This window comes from Antechinus flavipes, chromosome 3, assembly GCF_016432865.1.
Source record: "Antechinus flavipes isolate AdamAnt ecotype Samford, QLD, Australia chromosome 3, AdamAnt_v2, whole genome shotgun sequence".
Lineage (NCBI taxonomy): Eukaryota > Metazoa > Chordata > Mammalia > Dasyuromorphia > Dasyuridae > Antechinus > Antechinus flavipes.
The window spans coordinates 617620091-617645204 of NC_067400.1; the positions used below are offsets into that span (position 1 = coordinate 617620091).

At 37.7% G+C, this 25114-nt stretch overlaps 1 protein-coding gene across 1 annotated transcript; it reads left to right on the forward strand.

Annotated features, from left to right (window-relative positions):
- The first annotated feature begins 928 nt into the window (after nt 1-928).
- On the forward strand, nt 929-13869 carry LOC127557568 (carcinoembryonic antigen-related cell adhesion molecule 4-like). The gene is made up of 7 exons (XM_051990878.1): nt 929-992; nt 1874-2245; nt 4093-4204; nt 4880-4935; nt 5865-5920; nt 9056-9109; nt 9490-13869. Exons 1-7 carry the CDS (start codon nt 929-931, stop codon nt 9574-9576), a joined length of 801 nt encoding a protein of 266 aa, XP_051846838.1. The 3' UTR covers nt 9577-13869.
- The last annotated feature ends 11245 nt before the right edge of the window (nt 13870-25114 follow it).

Below are 25114 nucleotides of genomic sequence, written 5' to 3' on the forward strand. Positions count from 1 at the left end.
ATCGCACCTGTTTTTATTCTGACATTTTGTGACACTGTAGCTTATTGTAGTTTTGCTGTCACAAAGAAGGGAAAAATGACGCTGCAGGCTCTGTATCTGACTGGTCCATATTTTGGAACTGTTTGATGCTACATGAATCTTTCCCCCCTGGGAACCAAAGAAGATCTCCTTAGATTCTTAAAAATTATCTGAGTTGAGCATCCTAATAGTCCCATATGGAGAGGCAATTAATTGAAAGGCTGATTGATTATGATGGTTGTTGTCAACTGCACTCAGGGTACTGAAGGAGAAAGACGCTGCCTCCAAGCTTAGCTCAAGGACCCTGAAAGGTAAGATGACATCTTTTGGCTTCCTGCTTCCATTCATCTCAGAAAATGGAGGCCCAAATCTGAAATTGTTGGAGAAGGTGTCTGGATAGAGGAAGACAGAAGCACGATATCTGAATTTTCTGAATCACAACATCTGTAAACTGTATGTCAGGATTTCACTAGGTCACTAGGAACCCAAAGATAAATCCCTGCCTGCCCTGTAGAATTTTGTATTCTACTGTGGAGAGGCAACCTATACCCAGATAAGTAAATGCACAAAATATATAAATGAATGCAAAGAAATCTGAAGCATGGAAAGTCAGCAGCCAAGGCTGGTGTGGAGGAGAACTGAAAAAATATCGTGGAGGAAATGTTGCAAAAACCATAGACAGTGGAGGAATCTGAGCAGGGGAGGGGTTTTTGGGGGAGGCAGGAAACCACAGAAGCAGGGAGAAAAGAGGGAAGGAGAGTCAGAGGCTCAGTTCCTGAGCTCTCAGGCCCACATGATCCTGGAAAAGGGAAGAGCTTCAGTTTGAAGAGAGAAGACACAGATCTGAAGGGGAAGCTCTCTATTCCTGAAAGGGCCAGAAGTGGTGACATCTAGTAGGAGTCACAGACCGATGGAGAGCTGTCCAGAAATTCCTCACAGTGCTGGCAGCCTCTGGAAGGGGCTCCTGATCACAGGTGAGACATTAGGATAGGGAAGGGAATGAGAGGAAAAGGAGATAGATCCTGGGAAATTTGACTGGGACAAGTGAATCTGCCCAAGGACCTGGAGAAGACTCTTTCAGAGATCATCTCAAAGAGCCAGCTAACGGGAGTCTTCTCTGGGTCAGGAACAGAGGGGAGAATGAACATCATAGTTCACATAGTGAGACTCAGGACAATATCCAGCCCTGGAGCTGAAGAATCTTTAGGGAGGCAAAGAGAGGGATATGAAGTCAGAGGAGGCTTGGGTTGGGATTCCAGCTCTGACATTAATAAGTGTGTCATTTACATTCTCTCTCCTCTCCTATGAAATGGCCTAATCCTATTCGCAGTTTCCCTCAAAGTGTTGTTTGGGATCAATGTGTTCTGTGTATTTTAAAAGTGTGCCTGGCTTGGTAGAAAAGGGACTCGATTTTGAGTGAGACAGTCAGTTGTAATCATGTTTCTGCTTGGGGCTTGGGCATGCTGGGTAATTTCCTGGGCTCCCTCAGCTCTCAGATTCCTCATCTGTAAAAAGTGAGTGCGTTGGTCTTAGGCTTCTGTCCAGCTCTGAATCCGTGCTCTCTGATTTAATCATTACACCAGCAACACCTCTTCAGACAATAGTTACCCCCTCAATGATTGCCCACCATCAGACAATTTCTGAACCTGGAATTTAGATTGTGGTACTGAGAAAACTCTCAGAGTCTGAAGTCATGGGGACAGAGATACACACATACAGTCCACTGAAATGTGTCATGTTGAACAACCAGCAGACCTAGGTCAGGTTTAGCAGCGCTTATGCGGCCTCATATACCTCCCACAACCACCTGGCCCTCTGACAGATGCTAATCTATTCTTCCCTCCTCCCTTCTCAGCTGCTCTCCTCAGCACCTGGATCCAGTCGGAGTCTACTGAATCTCCTACAATGCAACTGAAGCCCAGCCCACCTTATGGGATGGTGGGGAGCAACATCACCTTGTCCATCCTGGGGCTTTCACAGCAACCTGGAAGATACACTTGGTTCAGAAAGAACACAAAGGAGTCTAACAGGATTGTGACCTACATTGTTCAGACGGGTCAGCAGATACCAGACAATGGTCGAGAGACTGTGTTCCCCAATGGCTCTCTGCTCATCACCAACCTCACTCTCAGTGACAGTGATGAATACATAGTAGAGCTTTTTTCTACAAGTGATAGGGGGGGAAACTTTCAGCTAGACTTTCTCAGGATACATTTGCAAGTATATGGTAAGTTGTCCCTTTCCTAGTGGGGATCTGCACCCTTTCTGTCTGTCCTAGGGTGAGATGTGAGAATGAGAACTGAGATTGGTGCCCCCGGGGAAGCCCCCTTCCACACACTGAATAGCAAGCCGAGAATCTCAGGGGGGTCTTCCCTCTCTCTACAGAGCTCATAGGGGATCAGGAAGAAGCAAATGACAGCCCTCAGGAGTAATTTCAGAGAACCAGCATCAGGTCCAGTTCAGAGAGAGCCAAAGTGGGTCAACAAGAATCACTCAGCCTCACACCTGTCTGAAGGATCCTTTGTTCCCACATTACCACCAAAGCCTATAGGAGAGAGAGAGAGAGAGAGAGAGAGAGAGAGAGAGAGAGAGAGAGAGAGAGAGAGAGAGAGAGAGAGAGAGAGAGAGAGAGAGAAAGAAAGAGAGAGAGAGAGAGAGAGAGAGAGAGAGAGAGAAGCTGAATTCAGTACCCTGCAATAGTTCTAATTCTTGGAAGCCTGGCAGGAAGGAGACAAGAAAGGGGGGAAGAGGGATGAAGTTTGGGCTGAATCAATGCATGTTTCATCCAAAATCTAGGGGGATAATTTGTCACTGAAAAGTCTGTCCCATTTTCTCAGTAGTTAATGCTACCCAATGTATGAAAAGTCCCAGAGAGGGGAGGCTTTGGGACCTATCTTGGTCTCATTAAAAAATCCTGGGACATACAAGGATCCTGGCATTTTGGGGGGCATAAAAAAGATCACATTATATAGATGTAAAAACTCAAGGTCCAGAGAGTTTTATCAATTTGCCAGAAGTCAAACAGAAAGTAAGTTGTGGAGATACATTTTGAATGAGTTGAGCTGAATCTTCCCATATCCTCCCCAAACCAATAGTTTGGAACAGGTCCTTGGTGTTTAATTGCCTTTTTTCTTTCCTCCCCCAACTCTCCTTGTCTAGGAAGGGGAAGCAGACTAGCCCCACTGATACATTCCCTTCTGTTCCAGCAAACAAGCTTATCTGATGGAGGGTCTCTCAAAGAGGGAGAGGAGCAAAATGGCTGCCTAAGACTGGATCCAGAGTGAGCCAGTCTCATTCTTGGGCTACTCGTGTCCCAAGGAGAGTGAACTGAATTAAGTGGGGACATTGAGGGGAGAACTGGAATGTGGTTACAGGTGATAGGGTTTAGACTCACTCCTTCAAGGAGAGATTCAAGCTGGAGGAGGAAGAAGCATAGACCTCAATGGGTGATGCAATAGGTAGAAATTACAAAGAGGCTCATTTGGCCTCCAAATAAGGACAACTTTTCCATTAGTTAAAATTGTCTAATGGGGGATGGGCTGCCTCCAGAGGTAGTAAGCTCCCCATTCTGGATCCCTTTAAGGAAAATCTGAACCATTGGTGAGGAAGTTGGAGAGAGGATCCCTTTGGCATTTGGATCATATTAGATGATGTCTGAGACCCAGAACCATAGAAACATGGAATCTGAAGAGAGCTGAGAGGCTTCTTTTTGAAGGTTGAAATTCTGCTAAATGTGACAGTGGAACTGAACAGGTGGACAGGGTGGGGACCATTTCATTTTTGAGGAAGCTGAGGCAGACAATGGTTAAGTGCTTTGCTCGGGATCATTCAGCTATAAACAAAAATTGACAAAGTAGGAGGTGGGAGAAACAGAGTTGGGAGTAGAGGGAAAGATAATGAGGTCTGTCTCAGGTCCATAGAGTTGGTTGCACTGGTTCTGGATTCAGAAATCCCAGATTATGTGCTAGATGGGTTACAACCTCACCTTTCCTTATAAGGGACTTCTGAAGTAGAAAGTCTGGCTCCTGAATTGCTTTGTTTCCTCAGCTTTCCTGCTTCTGTTCTCTTTCATAGGAGATTTGAATTTCAGAGGAGGTGTCATGGCTGGCATTGTGATTGGAGTCCTGGCTGGGCTGGCCCTAACTGGGGTCCTCATCTATTTTCTGTTCATCAGAAAGACTGGAGGGTAAGAGGGTTATCTTAAGTCTGCCTTCTTGAAATCAGGACTGTTCACTATCCCCAGAAATAGCTGCCTCCTCCCACGTGCTTTTGAAACTTGCTCCTCCTATTATTTTTACATCAATCAAGGAGGATTTCAAAGGGAGCTTAGGTGAGTTTTTCTTTCTGAGAACATTCCCTCTCCTCCCTAATGGGTTTTCCCTTTACATGGGGCTTAAACCTACTTCTTTGTAACTGCTGCCCATTTCCCCTTTTCTGCCTTCTAAATCCAAGAAGAGGAAGTACCATTTAAGTGGTAGGGCAGTACCACTCACTCCCCATAGCTCTTGGACTCTTTGAGTACATTAATAATAAGAGTTAACCTTTATATTGTGCTTATTATATGCTGGCACTATGCTAAGGGCTTGACAATTATAATCTCATTTGATTCTTGCAGTAACTCCAGGATGTAAGTATTATTATTGTCCCCATTTTACAAATGAGGAAACTGAGGTGAACTGATTTACCCAGGCTAACATGTTTTGTAGGAGTCTGAATCTAGTTTTGAATTCAGGTGGTCCTGACTCTAACCTTAGTGCTCTATCCATTCCATCACCTAACTGACCTCCCTTGAACTTAACTCCCAGGCCAGGTGACTCCAAGGAGAAAAACTTCTCATGGCTCTCCTATCTTGCTTTTTTAGAGTCTCACAAGGAATGCTGGGAGACCCAGGCCCAGGAGGGAGAACTCAGAAACATAGTGAGTATGGCTCCTAAGAAGCAATGGAATGCAATAGAACAAATATGAACTGAGGAGTCCGGAGTCTTTTGGCTCTGGCAATGTTCTTGTTCTATTTTAGATCTTAGTTTCCTCATCAGTAGATATTTCTCCCCCATTTATTGACCTGTACCGCCTCTCAGACACCTTTCTTATGCAGTGGCTCATCACCAGTTATCCAAAGACAACATGCCAGAGTTGGTCCCAATAAACCCCACTTCTATTATTTTAAAGAAAAAAAAAACTTCCTTGAAAACTTATAGTTTCTTTTGTTTTTCATACTAAATATGACAAATCGAGTGACACAATGCCAAGCCTGTCCTGCTTGTTTGGGTCCCCCTTTGATCTTTTTTCTGCTGTTTTCCATGTATTTTTAAAAAATTAAATTAAATTAATTTTTTGCTACATTTTAAGTTTCAAATGATTTCCCTTCCCTTTTCCCCTCTTACCCTAGAAAAGGCTATCATTTCACCCTCCACCCCCCAACCCGTTTGTATACATATATGTGGGCAGCTAACTGGCACAGTAAACAGAATGCTGGGGCTGGAGTTAGGAAGATCTAAATTCAAATCTGGCCTAAGATATCTATGTGAACAGACCTTACCTCTCTTTTGCCTCTATTTCTTTATATGTAAAATGAGCCTTGAGAAGGAAATGGTAAAGTAGTCCAACTTCTTTCCCAAGAAAACCCCAAATGGGTTCACACAGAGTTGGACATGATTGAAATGACTGAACAATAACATGTGTATGTATGTTTGCATTTGTATTTGTAGATGTATCTGTGGGGGACATGCAAAGGAGAGAATTTTTCCTCCCCTCTTTCCTTCCCTCAAGGAGAATCAGTTTCTCATAGAATCCAGGCACAGGACATACCAAGAAGACCTACTGTCTTGGTTTCTCTCTCCCTCTAGGACAGGTTCTGGAAAATAATATTTACTTGCAACAAGACTCAACTCCTTCTGCACAGGTAGGGACAGAGAGCTTCTTTCCATCATAATTATTGAGGATTTTTGGATGTTTAGCAGAAGATGAGAAGTCCTTTGCCCAGAACTGCAGATGCTCATAAGCTCTGATCCACAAGAGCTTTGATGTTCTTGAAGATTGAATAGATGATTTCTGAATGTCACTAAAAGGAAAGAGGATCCATGAGGATCCATGGAAAATCTGATGCTGGTCAATATGGAGAAGAGAAGTGATTTAGAAGGAATCTTCCGGGGTTTTAGGCATAATTAAATTCTAGTCACTGGCAAGAAAAATTAGAAATATCAGAGAGAAGATGTAAATAAAAAACTTAGTAGCAACTTCATGTATTAGAAAGTGGAATGGGTTATACCGAGAGGTAATAAGTAGTCTTAATTCAAAGATCAAAGGGTGGGAGACCACTTGTCAGAGATGCAGGAAAGTGGATTTTTGCTCTTTTGTGTTTTGGACTGGTTGGCTTATGAGATCCTCCTGAAGTCTGAGAGTGTGGAATTTTTATAAATCCATGAAGAGCTGACATTCTATGTTCTATTGCCCCTTGTTGCTCAGAAATTCCATGTTCTAAGGTCATTCCCCAATCTGATTTCTATGTTCTAATATCCTTTCTTCTCATCTTCAAATAAGCAGTTTAGTTATATTCATAAAATCAGAAAGCATTAAGCATTTATCTCATAGAAGACAACATTCCAATCACTTCTCAATTCCAACTCCCCAGGCAAAACATCACTTAAAAGCTGGGGTTCTATTTTCACCCACTTAATTCTCCTTTGTGGCAGGAAGGAAAGGTAGCCCAGAAGTTTAGTATTTTAAGCTGATTTCATTTGAAAGGAAAAGAAATATCTGATTTGACTCCCAGTGGGTAATCACACAGGGACTGGGAAGCATTGAAAGAGTATTCAGATAAACTTATAGTTACAGCTGTTTCGGTGAAAACCAACTGACTCTAGTTTCTTAGATTTCTATGCCTTAGGAACTTTAACATTGATCAAGAAACAAATGTTTAATAAGTGCCTACTGTTTGTCAAGTACTTTGCTCGATGAGGAGGGTAGAAAATGCAGGGAAGAAACGGTGAACTTACATTCTAATGGGGAGAGAAGTACACATAAAACATATATGTTTAAAGTTAATACGTTCATATGCATAAATTATTTAGAGTTTGGGAGGAAGACACTAGAAATTGGGGGATAAGGAAAGACTTCATGAAAATGATCCTTGAATAGTACCTTAAAGGAAAAGAGGAATTTCCTGAGGCAGAAACAAGAAGGAAGTTAATTCTAGGAATAGGGAATGCCCATTGTAAAGGCTTGGAAAGAGGAACTGCAATATCATATTCGAGGACCAGAAAAAAGGTCAACTTGACTGGATAACAGAGTAATAACAGAGTAAAGGAAGAAGAATATCCAATGAAACTAGAAAGACAGATGGAGACCAAGCTATAAAGTTTTTTAAAATTACTATTTATTTATTTTTAAAATATACATTTTTAAATTGGGTTCTGAATTCTCTTCCTTCTTTCCATCTTCCCCTATTGTGAATGCAAGAAATGTGATATTAATTAAATATGTGAAATTATGCAAAATATGCTTCCATTATTAGCCATGTAGTCCCCCTCCTCCAAAAGGCAAGAAAAAAATTTAAAATGTGAAAAACTATGCTTAGATTTGCATTCAGACTCTGCCAGTTCTTTTTCTGGAGGGTGGATTGCAATTTTCATCATAAGGCCTTCAGAACTGTTTTAGATCACTGTATTGATCAGAATAGCTAAGTCATTCACAGTTGATCATCATACAATATTGCTGTTCCTGAACACAATATTATCCTAGTTCTGCTCACTTCATCTTCTATTAATTCATATAAATCTATAGCCTTTTTTTTTTTTTTTTTGGGAAAGCATTCTGGTCATCATTTCTTATAGCACAATGATACTTACATATCATAACTTGTTAAAACATTTTCTAGTAGATGGATACCCTTCATTTTCTGATTCTTTGCCACTACAAAAAGAGCTGCTATAAATATATTTGTGCAGAGAAGTCATTTCCTTTTTCTTTGATTTCTTTGGGAGACAGGACTACTTGTACCTAGGTCTTGCTAGGGCAGCTAAGTGCAACAATGGTTAGAGATCCAGGTCTGGAGTCAGACTTCAGTTCAAATCTGTCTCAGCTGTGTGTCCTGGGGGCCAAATCACTTAATCTTGTTTGCTTTAGTTTTCTTATCTGTAAAATGAGCTGGAGAAAGAAATAGATAAGAATTCCAATATCTTTGCCAAGAAAATCCTCAAAAGAAGTCACAAAAAGATGGGCACAACTGAAAACAACTAAATAACAACAAATGGTACTGCTGAATCCAAGAGTATGCACATTTTTATAATTCCAAATTACTTTCCAAAATGGTTAGATCAGTTCACAATTCCATTAGCACTGCGTTAGTATCCTTATTTTTCCATAACCCACTCCACAATTGTTGTTTGTCTTCTCTGTAATGTTAGTTAGTTGAATAGGTGTGAAGTGTTTGTTTTAATTTACATTTCTCTAATTAATAGTGATTTAGAGCATTCTTTCACACAAGTGTAGAAAACTCTGATTTCTTCATCTTTTAATTATTAATTGGTGAATGACTCATCTTATAAATTTAACTCAGTTCTTTATCTTTTTGGGAAATGAGGCTTTTATCAAAGATAGTTGTTAAACGTTTCCGCAGTTTTCTGTTTTCCTTCTAATTTGGCTGCATTGATTTTATTTGTGCAAAATCTTTTTTTAATGTGATCACTATTATCTATGTTACATTTTGTAATGTTTTCCATCTATTGTTTGGTCATAAATATTTCCCTTACTCATAGCTCTGATAGGTAAAATTTTCCACATTCCCCTAATTTGCTTGTGATAGTCTCTTTGTGTCTATCATGGACCCATTTTGATTTTATCTTGGTATTTAATATGAGATATTGGTCTTTATCTAATTTCTGCCAAACTATTTTCCAGTTTTCTCAGAAATTATTGTCAAAAGGGAATATTTGGAGAGTTCACCTGAATTCTTGCCTCTCCTCTGCCATATTCCTTATGTACTTTTGAACTCTGATATCTAGAAGACTGTGACTAACTACTTTTAACCCTTCTATAGGATCTGAACTCCACACCCACCATTTCTGCAGCAGCTTCTGAAAATCTTTACCAGGTATATGCCTAGGGGAGGGTATATGTATCATTATTAGTCCAAGAAAGAGATAAAAATGCTGTTTTAGGATGAGTTTCTGGTTATGATAGAGTCGAAGGATAAGACTAGAATGGAAGAAATGAGATAAAGAATATGGCAGAAGAAGGCAATTAGATGGTACAGTAAATAGAACATTGGCCCTGAAGTCAAGCAAATCTGAGTTAAAAATCTAGCCTTAAATACTTAATTATGAACTGTGTAACTCTGGGCAAGTCACTTAACCCCAATTGCTTCACCAAAAATAAAAAAAAAAATCCAGTTAAAAAATATGACAGAAAGGGCCCCCTTCCAGCCTTTACCTTTCTTTTGAAGTTAATAATATCTCCTGTTTCCATCTCCAGGCACTGGATATTTCCAAAGTGGATATTTATGACAGTTTTGATGTCATGAAGAAGCCTGAAACTAAGGAAAGTGGGAAAATTTCCTAGAGATGATGTCATAACCTGATTGCTTTCATTTTTTTAAGGTGAGAGTTATAGGCAGCTCTCAGGGGAGAAAGATCTTAGGGGCAAAAGAGAGAAAAGGGTCAGGTTTAAGGCTCCTAAGGGACCAGATTTTACAGTAAAGAAGAGATTTGTGATGTGAGTGCCTGTTGGCAACACCAGTATCTATTAATTGGATTTAAGGTAAGGAAGCTATATTCTGTGAACCTGATTGCTTCAATAACATATAATTTTTCCATCTTCATTCTCTCTCCATAGTTTCTAAGAAAAAGTTTAGTCATAACAGTTCCATCCTTGGTCCTGCTGAGCTAAAAGGGAAACAGCCATCAGTCCCTTCCAGTTGGACAATTCTATGGTTCTAAAAGACTACATGTAACTGTGAGGAATCACTGCTGGATTCAGGAGGTTGAAATACTGGACCACACCTTCCACCAAGGGCCCCGCTACTTTGGATCCAGATGATTTGGACTAGGTTCATCTCTAAAGGAGCTTGGTCTGTAATGAGAGGGGAGAGGTAGAGTACTTTCTCTCTTTGGTTTATATAGTCCCAGCTCTCATGAAACAAATTTATTCATAACTTAAGTTACGGCTTATGTAACTTAATCTCCCAAAGGGTTATCTCCCAAAGGGTTAAGGGGTAAAAAAGGTACTTAATTTACAAAATGACTCAGGTATGGGATAAGTACTTACTTATGTATGGGATAAGTATATAAAAAATGCTAAGTACAAAAACCTGATAGAGCACTTTAATAGAACATCTTAAAACAAAAATTATCAATTTCTTTTTTTAAAAAAATATTTTATTTTATTTAATAATAACTTTATGTTGACAGAATCCATGCCAGGGTAATTTTTTTTACAACATTATCCCTTGCACTCGCTTCTGTTCTGATTTTTCCCCTCCCTCCCTCCACTCCCTCTTCTAGATGGCAAGCAGTCCTATATATGTTAGATATATTGCAGTATATCCTAGATACAATAAATGTTTGCAGAACCGAGCAGTTCTCTTGTTGCACAGGGAGAATTGGATTCAGAAGGTAAAAATAACCCGCGAAGAAAAACAAAAATGCAGATAGTTCATATTCATTTCCCAGTGTTCTTTCTTTGGGTGTAGATGCTTCTGTCCATCATTTATCAATTGAAACTGAGTTAGGTCTCTTTGTCAAAGAAACCCACTTCCATCAGAATACATCCTCATACAATATCATTGTCGAAGTGTACAATGATCTCCTGGTTCTGCTCATTTCACTTAGCATCAGTTCCTGTAAGTCTCTCCAAGCCTCTCTGTATTTATCCTGCTGGTCATACCTTACAGAACAATAATATTCCATAACATTCATATACCACAATTTACCCAGCCATTCTCCAATTGATGGGCATCCATTCCATTTCCAGTTTCTAGCCACTACAAACAGGGCTGCCACAAACATTAAAAATCATCAATTTCATATATAACTACAATTACAACCTGCTGGGGGGTGATGCTAATTAAATCTTATCATAACATAAAGAAGTCTGCCGGGTTGGTGATCAAACATTTTGAATTTTTAACTAGATTTTGCATTTTCCAAACAACTCTTGATATATACTGGTAAAACCAATACTATTGTCTTATACACATGGAGACTACAGTCAAGCTTCCCAGGACTCTGGATGAGAAGACCAATGATCTTTTAAACACAAATTATTTAGGAAGGAATTCTCTATTTGTTTTTTTTTTTAACTGTTGGGAAAACCAGAAAGCATGACAGCAGAAATTAGGCTTAAATTAACATCTTAAGCTATCTTCATGATAAACTTTAAGTGGATGCATAGCATTAATATTAAAGATGATATTATAAAAATTAGAAGAGGAGCACATCGTATATTTCTTGTAGCTAAGGGCAGAAAATGCATCCTCTCTTAATAATATATATATTTTTTCAATTGTATGTAAAGGTAATTTTCAGCATTCATTTTTGTAAGATTTTGAGTTCTAAGTTTTTTTCCTTTCCTTCCTGTCTTCTCCCATCCCCAAGACATCAAGTAATCGGATATAGGTTATGAATGTACAATCAAGTTAAACATTTTCATATTAATCATGTTGTGAAAAAAGAATCAGATAAAAAGGAAAAAAAATAAGAAAGAAAAAAACAAAGAACATTAAAAAAATGTGAAAATGATATGCTTTCATCTGCATTCAGTCTCCAAAGTTCTTTGTCTGAATGTTGATAGATTTTCTACCTCGAGTCTTAGAATTGTCTTGGGTTATTGTATAATTGAGAAGAGTTTAGTTTATCATACTTAATTGTCACACATTGTTGCTGTTATTGTGTACAGTGTTACACTGGTTTTGCTCACTTCACTCAGAATGAGTTTATATGTCTTTCCAGGTTTTTCTGCAATCTACCTCCTCATCATTTCTTATATAATTATACAATTCCATTACATTCACATGCCACAGTTTATTCAGCCACTCCCTAGGTGATGGGCATATGCTCAATTTCCAGTTCTTTGCCACCACAAAGAAAGCTGCTATAAATATTTTTGTACCTATGGGTCCTTTTTCCTTTTTATAATCTCCTTGGGATACCCCAAAATAGTCTTGCTAGATTAAGGGGCATGTACAGTTTTATAACCCTTTAAGCACAGTTCCAAATTGCTCTCCAGAATAGTTTGATCAGGACACAACTCCACCAACAATACATTAGTGTCCCAGTTTTCCCCTATCCCTTCTAACATTTATCATTTAGCCAATTTGAGAGGTGTAAAGTGGTATCTCAGAGTTGTTTCATTAATTCCATTGATATTCTTGACCTTGAGTTCTTCCAGATGAATTTTGTTATTATTTTTTCTAGCTCTATAAAATAGTATTTTGTCAGTTTAATTGGTATGGCACTGAATAAGTATGCTAATTTAGGTAGATTACCATTTTTATTATATTAGATTAGCCTACCCATGAGCAATTAGTATTTTTCTAATTGTTTAGATCTGACTTTATTTGTGTGAAATGTGTTTTGGAATTGTGTTTATATAGTTCTTGGGTTCATTTGGCAGGTAGATTTGAAAATATCTTATATTGTCTACAGTTATTTTAAATGAACTTTCTATTTCTTGTTGCTGAGCTTTGTGATTAATATATAGAAATGTCAATGATTTGTGTGAGTTTATTTTATATCCTGCAACTTTGCTAAAGTAATTAATTATTTTAAGTGGTTTTTTAGTTGATTCTCTAGGAATCTAGTTATGCCATCATATCATCTGCATTATCTATCTTATTTCCTCATTGCCTATTCTATTTTTTTTTAATAGTGCAGTTTAATTTATTTGGAATTGCTTGAAGTCCAGACTCAAAAAGTAGTCACTAGTAGCTCAAAGTTTGACCTCTGCTGGGTCTTGTGATATTTAACATTTTTATCTGTAAGGAAGTACATTCAATTGGATGACATTAACTTTGCATCATGCTTTCAGCTGGGAGACAATAACATTCTTTAAAATTTTTTTTTAAATTTTCCCTGGTTACATGTAGAAACAACATTTTTTTGGTTATACATGTAAATTCCTTTTTTTTTTTTTTTTTTTTTTTTTACATATTTCCTTATGCATCATGTTGGGAAAGAAAAATCAGAACAGAAGGGAAAAACCATGAGAGGAAAAAAAAACAGAATAAAAAGAAAAAAAAATGAACATAGTATGTGTTGATTTATATTCAGTCTCCACAGTTCTCTCTCATCATTTCAATGATATTTTATGTCTAAAGTTTTTTTGGGATTACCTTGGATCACTGAACTGCTGAGAAGAACCAAGTCCATCATAAGTTGATCATTGTACAATTTTGCTGTTGTTGTATATAATGTTTTCCTGGCTTGTTTCACTCAACAGGAGTGCTCTTTGCTTCTCTTTATTGGAGAGTTCATCCCATTTATGTTTACAGTTATGATGACTGTGTGATTTCTCTCCTCTGTTTTCAATTATTTGTACTTTTCTCTCTTCTTTCACCTTGTCCCTCCTCACCAATGTCTTGCTTTTGATTCCTACTTCCTTCAAACTGCCCTCCCTTCTACCAGCCCCACCTTTTCTTTCCCCTTTCCTCCATTGTTTCCCCAGAGGGTAAGATAAATTTCTATACCCAAGTGTGTATGTTACTTCCTTTTCAAACTAAATCTGATAAGAGTAAGATTCAAACAATGCTCACTCCCTCCTTTATTTCCCAATACTGTAATAGGTCTTTTGTGTCTCTTCATGTGATGTAATTTACCCTTTCTGCCTCCCCCTTTTCTCTTCTCCCAATACAATTAATTTTTTCATCCCTTAATTTTTTTTTTATAAAATTACATCTGACTTAACTTATACCTATACCTTCTTTATATATATATATTCCTTGTAACTGCCCTAGTAGAAATACTGTTGTCAAGAGTTATAAATATTATCTTCCCATGTATATGTAATGTAAACAGTTTAATATTACTGAATGACATGCCTTTCCTCCTTCTCCTAGTTATCTTTTAATGCCTTTCTTGAGTCTTGTATTTCAAGATTGAAGTTTCTGTTTAGCTTTGATCTTTTAATCAGTAAAATTTTAAAGTCTTTCATTACATTGAATATCCATCTTTTCCCCTGAAAAATTATGCTCAGTTTTGCTGGGTAATTGATTTTTCATTGTAATCCAGCCTTCTTAATCTTCTGCAATATTATATTCTATGCCTTCCTATTCTTTAACATAGAAGCTGGCAAATCTTAGGTAATCCTGACTGTGGTTCCTTGTTATTTGTTATTTCTTTCTGGCTGCCTGCAGTATTTTTCTCTTGACCTGATAATTCTAGAATTTGGCTTCAATATTCCTTGGAGTTTTCATTTTGGGATCTCTTTCAGGAGGTTATTGCTGCATTCTTTCAGTTACTATTTTGTCCTTTGGTGTTAGGATATCAGGGCAGTTTTCCTTGATAATTTCTTGGCAAATGTTATCCAGGCTCTTTTTTTTGTTTGTTTGTCATGGCTTTCAGGTGATCCAAAAATCCTTAAATTCTCTCTTCTGGATCTATTTTTTCCCCCTCTTTTTAAAAAATTAAAGCTTTTCATTTTCAAAACACATGCATAAATAATTTTCAACATTCATCCTTAAAAAACCTTGTGTTTCAAAATTTTCCCTCCATTTCCTCCATGCCCTCCCCAAGATGGCAAGTAATCCAATGTATATTAAATATGTGCAATTCTTCTGTATATATTTCCAGAATTATCATGCTGGACAAGAAAAATCAGATCAAAAAGGAAAAAAATGAGAAAGAAAACATAATGCAAGCAACAACAACAAAAAGAGTGGAAATACTACATGGTCCCCTCTCTGGGTACAGATGGATCTCTTCATCACAAGTCCTTTGGAACTGGCCTAAATCATTTCATTATATAAAAGAGCCACCTCCATCAAAACTGATCATTATATAATCTTGTTGTTGCCATTTACAATGATCTCCTGGTTCTATTCATTTCACTTAACATCCTGGATCTATTTTCTAAGTAAATTCTTTTCCCAATGAGGTGTTTTACATTTTCTTTTGTTTTTTTCATTATTTAGATTTTATTTGATTGATTTTCAATGTCTCATTGAGTCATTAGCTTCCACTCACCCAGTTCTAATTTTTACAGAGTGAGTTCCTTCATTTAAGTTTTTTTTTAAAACCATCTTTTCATTTGGCCAATTCTAGTTTTTAAGAAGTTGTTTTCTTTAGTCATTTTTTATGCTTCTTTTCTTAAACTATTTAGTCTTTTCCTCTAATTCTCCTGTATAACTCTCATTTCTTTTCCAAATTTTCTTCTACCTCTTTGACCTGATTGAGCTTGAGACCAATTGATATTCCTCTTTGAAACTCCACATGTAGGCATTTTGCCATGGTTTCTTCTTCTGAGTTTATGTTCTGATCTTCCCTGTAGCTGTGTATTGTCAGGGTTCTTTTTTTTTTTTTTTTTGCTCATTTTTAAAGTTGAGCTCTACTCCTAGGGCACAAGAGACACTGCCTCAACTTCTTTCATTGAGGGATAGATCATTATATTTCCATCCTGGGGCTTAAGGTGCTGGTGGCTTGCCCACTGTAATGAGACGGCTCAGCCTAGTTGTCTCTGTTGTTCCAGGATTCTGGGGCTTTCAATTTGTCATCTGTTTAAGGGTTAGAGGTTCTGCCACTCCCCTGCTATTCCACTGCCCTGTTGAGTCAGGACCAAGGGCTCTCAGTTGCTGATTTTTACTAAGAGCTTCCTGTTAGATTGCCCATATGATGCCTGCACTGGGCTGCATTTCCCTTTTATCTAAGTGAGACAGACTTTTGTTGGTGTCCTTACAAGTTCTATTAATCTGGAAACTTGTTTCACTCCATCTTTTTATAGATCCTATCACTTCAGAAATTATTTAGAAGTTTGAGCATTGTTTCTGAGAGAAAATGGGGAAAATTTAGGCAGCTTCTTGACTTATCTCTGCAGCTCATGTTTCTTTTGAGCTACTTCAATTCTGTTTTGCTCATAGAGCACAGCACTTTGTTTGATGAGCATACCCCATACTGTGCAGTCCTGGGCCAGTGTCTCTCAAGTCACACACACACACACACAAAAAGTGTTTTAGCCAAGCACATTTGGCACATAAACAACATGACCACACCATAGGACTTGCCTTTTCTGCTGAAAAGTTTGAATACTTGGCAGTTTAGTTTAAGAAAGTAATTCAATGTCTAGTATTTTATCCTGCCCAGTGATTTTCAGAATCTTTCAGATCATTCAAATGCAAGAGATTTTAAGACTGACAAGAGTTTTGCTCCCAAACAGCCTCAGGAGAGGGAGACAATGCTTCAGATAAGCACAAGATTAAGAAGGTAACTGAGTTGTCCATAGTTACATAGTAAACATCAGGGAAGGAGCCCAAAAATAGCTCCCCTCTGACTGTAAAAATTTCCTTTATATGTTCAGAGATTGTTCAACTATGGGGCTGGACACTGATCTGAGTCTCAGGCTTGTGATTTGATGGCTCTGAGATGCTACTTTTCCTTTGACCCAGGCTTAGGAAATATTCCCCTGGATAGGTCTGCAGAGACTATTTCTTGAACATATGTCCCTTAGACTGGCCTTTCTCCTAGTCCTTGGACAGTTGTCTATTTTAGAGTCAGAATCTCTTAAGCTTCTAAGGGTCAGAACCTAATCTCCATTGGACCTGAGCAGATCTGGTGACTTCACTATGGATACTTGTCCACTGTAGCATTCTGATCACTTCTCTCTTCATCAGTAATCTCTGCTTTTTCCTTCTGCATTTGTATCTTCCCTTCACAGAACCCAGGTACAAACCCTGAAGTTGACCCTGCCTGTAATCAGGCTTAGTGCTCTCTCTATTGGGAAGTTCTGATCTGTCTGCTCTATTTCTTTCTCCTTCTCTACAGAATTGAGGACTCTCTCTTCAAATCTGGAGCTCATAGTTCAGCAAGGATCATATGGACCCCACAGGGCATGGATTTTGTCTCTCACTTGCTCCTTCTTCCCCTCTTCTACATTTTTGTCCCTTCCCACCTTCTGTAGTTTCCCATTTCCCAGGATGAAGGTAACCTACAGATAACTAAGGTGAGCGTAATTTACAGATTCCAAGCCTGTTTGTAAAATAAGGCACTGTCTATTCCAAGCATGAGGAGACTTAGATGAGAACAATTTATCTTAGGGCCATGAAGGTGATAGAATTAGGCATTGTGAAGGGCTTGGAATTTGGTCAGGTCATCTACTGTCACCACAAGTCATTAACACAGGTCATTACCAATTGTCAAGATATTGTCATGCTACTGGGCTTCAATAACTCAAGAAGAGAGAATGAGGCAAATGTCTCTGCACAGCTTTGCCTCACACAAATCCAATTTATGTACAAATCAAGACATCACCCTGTGATTTCATTGGTATTCATCAAAAATGAAGGATAAACAAAAACATCCTTGCATCTTATTTTCTCCTTATCTTGCACAGATTCCTCCCACTTAAGGGGAAGAAGGGTCACTCAGTATTAGCCACTAGCCCCTTGAAATGCCATTTGATTTCCTGTCACAGAGATAAAAGCTCCTGTATTTCAGGATGACAACTGAGAGTGTGGGGGTAGGGGAAGAAAAATGTGTGGATTTTTTCTTTTCCTGAAACCCAGATTACTTAACTCCCTTCCTTCATCAAGCCTGGACAGAATATCAGTGCCCTCATTCAGACTAAAAATTACCAGAAGAGGAGGCTGTTTTTTTTTTTTTTTGCTTTCTTTCTTTCTTTCTTTCTTTCTTTCTTTCTTTCTTTCTTTCTTTCTTTCTTTCTTTCTTTCTTTCTTTCTTTCTTTCTTTCTTTCTTTCTTTCTTTCTTTCTTTCTATAGCTTTTTATTAACAGAACATATGCATGGGTAATTTTTCAACATTGACCCTTGCAAAATCTTCTGTTCCAACTTTTCCCCTCCTTCCCTCCACCCCCTCCCCTAAATGGCAGTAAATCTCATACATGTTAAACATGTTAAAGTATATGGTAAATAAAGTATATATATATATACATATTTATACAGTTATCTTGCTGCACAAGAAAAATCAGATTTAGAAAAAAGGTAAAAATAACCTGGTAAGAAAAACAAAAATGCAAGCAAATAATAACACAAAGAGTGGAAATGCTATGTTGTGGTTCACACTCATTTTCCAGTGTTCTTTTGCTGGGTGTAGCTGGTTCTGTTCATCTCTGATCAATTGGAACTGATTTGAATCCTCTTATTGTTGAAGAGAGCCAGGTCCATCAGAATTGATCCTCGTATAGTACTGTTGTTGAATTATATAATGATCTCCTGGTCCTGCTCATTTCACTTAGCATCAATTCATGTAAGTCTCTCCAAGCCTCTCTATATTCATCCTGCTGGTCATTTCTTACAGAACAATAATATTCTATAACATTCATATACCACAACTTATTCTGCCATTCTTCAATTGATGGTTATCCACTTAATTTCCAGTTTTAGCCACTACAAAAAGGGCTGCCACAAACATTTTTGCACATACAGATCCCTTTCCCTTCTTTATTATCTCTTTGGGATATAAGCTCAGTAATAAAACAAGCAGGCTGGTTTTGAAGAGGCAGAGAAACTAGATGTAAAATTCCCAACATTAGATTATTGAAAAAGTGAGGGAGTTCCAGAAAATCATCTCCTTTTGCTTCATTGATTACATTAGAGCCTTTGAGTATGAATCATAAAAAAAATGTGTCAAGTCCTCAAACAAATAGGAGTACAGGATCATCTTATTAGGCTTTTAAAGTGTCTGTATGTGGGTCAAGAAGCAACAGTTAGAACGCAACATAGAAGGACTAGATGGTTTAAGATGATAAAAGGATTATGACAAAGTTGTATATTGCCATCTGACTTATTTAACTTATATACAGATCATGACAGATAAAATGCCAGGCAAATAGAGAAAGTATCAGATTTTATATTCTTGTTTTTCATTTTTTTATTCTTTTTAAAATGAAGCCTTTTATTTTCAAAACATATGTACATATAGTTTTCAACATTCACGCTTGCAAAACCTTGTGTTTCAAATTTTTTCCCTTCCTTTTCCCTACCCCCTCCCCTTGATGGCAAGGAATCATATCTATGTTAAACATGTGCAATTCTTCTATACGTATTTCCACAATTATCATTCTGAACAAGAACAGATCAAAAAGCGAAAAAAATGAGAAAGAAAACAAAAATGCAAGCAAATAACAACAACAAAATGAAAATACTATGTTGTGATGCACACTCAGTCCCCATAGTCCTCTCTTTGAGTGCAGATGGCTCTCTCAATCACAAGATTATCAGAACTGGCCTGAATCACCTTGCTGTTGAAAATAGCTACATCCACCAGAATTGGTCTTTGAATAATCTTATTGCTGTATATAATGTTATTTTGGTTCTACTCACTTTACTTAGCATCAGTTCATATAAGTCTCTCTAGGCATTTCTGAAATCATCCTGCTGTTTGTTTCTTATAGAACAATAATATTCCATAACATAACTTGGGTATAGTTTCAAATTGTTCTCCAGAATGGTTAGATTCGTTCACAGTTCTACCAACAATGTATCAGTGTCCCAGTTTTCCCACTCCCTCCAACATTCATTATTATCATTTCCTGCCATCTTAGCCAATCTGAGAGGTATGTAGTGGAACCTCAGAGTTGTTTTAATTCGCATTTCTGTGACCAATAGTGATTTAGAGGATTTTTTCATATGACTAGAAATGGTCTTAATTTCTTCATCTGAAAATTGTCTGCTCATATCCTTTGACCATTTATCAATTGGAGAATGACTTGTATTTTCATAAATTTGAGTCAATTCTCTCTATTTTTTAAAATAAGCCTTTATTAGAACCCATAGATGTAAAATTTCCCCCCAGTTTACAGCTTCCCTTTTAATTTTTTTTTTTTTCCCCTGAGGCAATTGGGGTAAAGTGACTTGCCCAGGGTCACACAGCTAGGAAATGTGAAGTGTCTGAGATCAGATTTGAACTCAGGTCCTCCAGACTTCAGGACTGGTGCTCTATCCACTGCTCCACTTAGGTGCCCCTTCCCTTTTAATCTGGTTTGAATTAGTTTTGTTTTTACAAAAATCTTTTAACTTAATGTAACCAAAATTATCCATTTTATCTTGCATATTTATTCTAGTTCTTCTTTGGTCATAAATTCCTTCCTTCTCCACAGATCTGAGAGGTAGACTATTCTTTGTTCTTCTAATTTGCTTATAGTATCACTATGTCTAAATCATGAACTCATTTCAACCTTATCTTGGTATAGGGTGTTACATATGGCTCAATACATAATTTCTGCCATACTAATTCCCAATTTTCCCTGAAATTTTTATCAGATAGTGAGTTCTTATCCCAGAAACTGAAGTTTTTGGATTTATCAAACACTAGATTACTATTGTGTCTTGGGAACCTAACCTATTTCACTGATCAACTGTTCTATTTCTTAGCCAGTACAAAATATTTTTGATGACTGCTGCTTTTTAATACAGTTTTAGTGCTGGTACAGCTAAGCCACCTTTGTTTGCATTTTTTCATTGATTTCTTTGAAATTCTTGCTCTTTTGTTCTTCTAGATAAACTTAGTTATTATTTTTTTCTAGCTTGGTAAAATAATTTCTTGGCAGTTTGATTGGTATGACATTGAATCAGTAGATTAATTTAGGTAGAATTATCATTGTTACTATATTAGCTCAGGTTACTCATGAGTATTTGATATTATTCCAGTTGATTAGATATGACTTTATTTGTGTAGGCAGTGTTTTGTAATTATGTTCATATAGTTTCTGACTTTGTCTTGATAGATAGACTCCCAAATATTTTATATTATCTACAATAATTTTAAATAGAATTTCTCTTTGTATCTTTTGCTACTTGACTTTATTGGTAAAATACAGAAATTCTAATGATTTCTGTGGATGTATTTTGTATTCTGAAACTTTGCTAAAATTGTGAATTGTTTCTAGTATTTTTTAAGTTGATTTTCTAGGATTCTCTATGAATGCCATCATATCTGCAAAGAGTGACAATTTTGTTTCCCCCTTTAACTTCTTTTTCTTCTCTTATTGCTAAAGCTAATATTTCTAATACAATATTAAATAGTAATGGTGATAGTGGGCAACCTTGCTTCACCCGATCTTATTGGAATGGTTCTAGTTTATGTCCATTACATATGTGGCTTGCTGATGGTTTTAAATAGATGCAACTGATCATTTTAAGGAAACTGATGATTTATATATTCTCTAGTGTTTTTAATAAGAATGAGTACTGAATTTTATCCAGTGGTTTTTTCCTGCATCTATTGAGATAACCATATGATTTTTGTTAGTTTGGTTATTGATATAGTCAATTATGCTAATAGTTTTCCTGCTATTGAACCAGCTCTGCATTCCTGGTGTAAATCCTACTTGAGGTTGCATATTCTTAGACTAAAAAAATCATTGCAGACAGTGAAGTCAATCATTAAATTAAAAGATACTTGCTCAAGGCAGCTAGGTGGCACAGTGGATTGGGCACCAGCCCTAAAGTCAGGAGGACCTGAGTTCAAATTTTGTCTCAGATACTTAATTCTTCCTAGCTATGTGACCCTGGGCAAGTCACTTAACCTCAATTGCCTCAGGAAAAAAAAAAAGGAAAAGAAAAATGAAAAAAAAAAAGAAAATATACTTGCCTCATTGAAAGAAAATCTATGGCTAATCTGGATGCATACTACAAAGCAAAGCCATCATCTTGCCAACAAGTCATATAACCAGAGTTTTGTTTTGCAACAATATATGACTTCAAATTGGACTATAAGGAAAGCTGAATATTGTAGAATTGATGCTTTTGAATTGTGGTGCTGGAGAAGACTTTTGAATATTGTTGGACAGCAAAGAGGTCAAAGCTGTCTATACTAAATCAAATATATTCTATTTACTAGAATATCAAATACTAAAGCTAAAGCTTAAATGCTTTGGATATAGATTGAGAAGACAAAACTCATTGGAAAAAATCCTGATATTGGGCAATATTGAAGGAAAAAAAGGGAGAATGACAGAGGATGGATAGTGCCATGGAAGATTATGGGAGATAGTGGAGGATAAAAAGGCCTGGAGTGCAATGGTCCATGGGCTTATGAAGTTTCTGATCCAACTGAGCAACTACTATAACAGATAATCTGATCCTACAGCCTCATTTGATCATGGAAGAAAGATTTCTCCCATTAATAATCCAAGGGAAAAACAATTATTTACTGAGAAAGAATAGTAAGAACTATTGTTACAAAATATCCCCTCAAACCCCCAAATTTGTGGTGTATTCTTCCGTAAATAGTTTCCCTGAAAGGAGTGGGTACAATAAAATGTAAATAAAATGGTAGTGAGAGGCCTATATGGAAGATTACTTTAGATAAGGGGTGCTGTAGAGGGATGGAACTCTGGAGGAGTATACTTGAAACAAGGATACTTACAACAAGGTGTTAACTCAGTGGAATTGATGAGATAATGGTTCTCTAGTTTACATATATTTAGTACTTAATATGGTGATGTAATGGTTCTCTAGTTCACACATATTTACTATGCTGTAATGATGTAATTGTAATAGGGCATTTAAGGGCTGAGAGAACTGGGGACACAGTCAGTCAGAGTGAACAGACTATGAAGGAGATAGAGTCTATTCCTGACCATCCTTGTGGTGACTATCTTACTGAGACTAAGGCCCATCGGGCAGACCCCCAGAAAGCTAGCCCAGACATTACAGGGTGCCACCCAGATTCTCACTATAGATCTCCTTTTTTTTCCTGTTGGAAAATTCTCCATGAGTAGAGGTCACTATTGGGCTCTAAGAGTCACTATCATTAGAACTCAATACTGCCCATTTCTTTTAGCCATGAGCATCCATACTCTCCACAATTGCCATTATTCTTCTTTGGCTGGCTTTGTTCATACTCTGTAGGGATTTCCACAACCATCAACCACTTCTGCCTCTGGTGATCCAACTTTGAGGTCATGTTGTTGAGTGGCAGATTTTCCTGATTCCATGGAACCTCCAGAGCATAAGACCATGGACTCTTTGACTCTGAGAATCTCAAGCATCTTAGACTAGGAAAATATGATGGATCATTGACTCCCAAGTTTAGTAGGAATAAATGTGGAAGTTTCCAAAAGGATTTTTATGTAGATAAAGAAGACAGGAAAATATGGAGACATTCAAAATACTAAAGTACTTAGAAAGCAACAGAGCATGTCATGTCTTATCTTCTGACCAGTTCAGGCACATTCAACTCTAGTGTCTTTCATTCTTCTTGATCCTTTCTGGGATGTCTGGTGGTTCCCTAGGTTCACGGGGGCCTTTCTTTTCTGAAAACCCATCTTTTTTCTCTCTCTTCTGGTAAGTTTTCCCCACTGACCCCAATATCTCAGCTATCTCTTCTGAGAGATACCTCTGAACCCTCCTTTATGAATGGAAACAGAAGGGTTGTGACAACATGCCTTGGGACTTTCCCCATTTCCTTAAGCTTTAGGTTTCTTCCAGGGATAAATCTTGTCATAAACATCCACTCTGGTGATGTCCAGTGTCTGGGGATAGAGAAAAGAAATGTTGCTGGTATCCCAGAATAGAGGTTTCGACTAGGAAGGCTTCATTCCCAACCGTGACTTCATTTCCCTCTATTCTGGACCTATTCCTGTTCCCCATTTCAGCAGCAAGAAGACCTTTATCCTCAACCATCATTTTGACCTTTCCCTTGATCCTTGACTGAGTCTGGCTCTTCTGTAAGTACATACCTGATAGCAACTCTCAAGTGGGACTTCAGGAAAAGCAGGAGAGGAGCCCAGGTCCTGTGGAAGGGGAAACAATAGCTGATGAAAGCTTCCAAAGTCAGAGTTGGAAAGGAATTTAGGATTGAGAATGCTTGATCTAGAAGGAATTTTATGGCATGTTGTGACATGTCAAATCAGAAGGGTCATAGAAATTTCTTAGTCATGAATTCCCTGAGTTAGAAAGGACCCAAGAAACCATTTAGTCTGACCAAGAGTTCAACATCAATGTCCTGTATAACTTACATGGCAAGTGGTCACCCAGTTTTTCTTGAAGACTTAGTGTGGAGTAGAACACCATGTCCCAGGTATACCATTAGTGGACTGAAAGTCCAAGGAGGGGCATTTATTTGGCACAGTGGATAGAGTACCAGCACTAAAGTTAGGAGGACCTGAGTTCAAAAATGGCCTCAGATACTTAACACTTCCTACCTGTGTGACCCTGGGCAAGTCACTTAATCCCAATTGCCTCAGCACATAAATGAATGAAGGAATGAATGAATAAACAAATAGATGAATGAATGAATGAATAAGAAAGAAAGAGGAGGCAGATTTCAGGTCTGGACTCTGACACAAACTAGCCTTGAGAATCTGGTCAAGTCTTAAAATTTCAATGACTAACAGAATTCTAAGACAATGGGCTGCTTGTCAGTGTTGAGAATGGGAGCAAGCCACGTCAATGAAATCAGCAACTGGAATGAAATACACAAATAAGGGGCAATTTTCCTGGCAATAGGGAGCCACTGAGTCTTCTTGAGTCTTCTCAAACTTGTGCCTTAGATATGGGTTTAATCAGCTGTGTGGAGGAGAGGGGAGACACTAGAGCTTGGAACATCAATGAAGAGAAGCTATTGTAATACTCAAAGGTTGGTGACACTTTGAACTGGAGTATTTGTGTTGTTGGAGAGAAGAAATGGAGGTCTTGAAGAAAGAACTCTTGGCATCTTATTTCTCGAAGATTCCCAGACATCAATGCTCAATGAACCTCTACAGATTCCATTCCTTGCTCCCTATTTTGCCCTGTAGAATGTGGAGGATCTTTTCTCCACGTCATGCCTCCAAAGAGTTATCAGGTTCCCATTTACCACTACTTTCCCTCCAAAAGTTTTTCTTCTCCAGACTGGTCCCCAACAAGATCCCTTCACAATGTTATGGAATATTTAGCCTTCTTTTTTACCCTCCTTCAGAAACTCTACAGCTAATCATGGTGCTCTAATG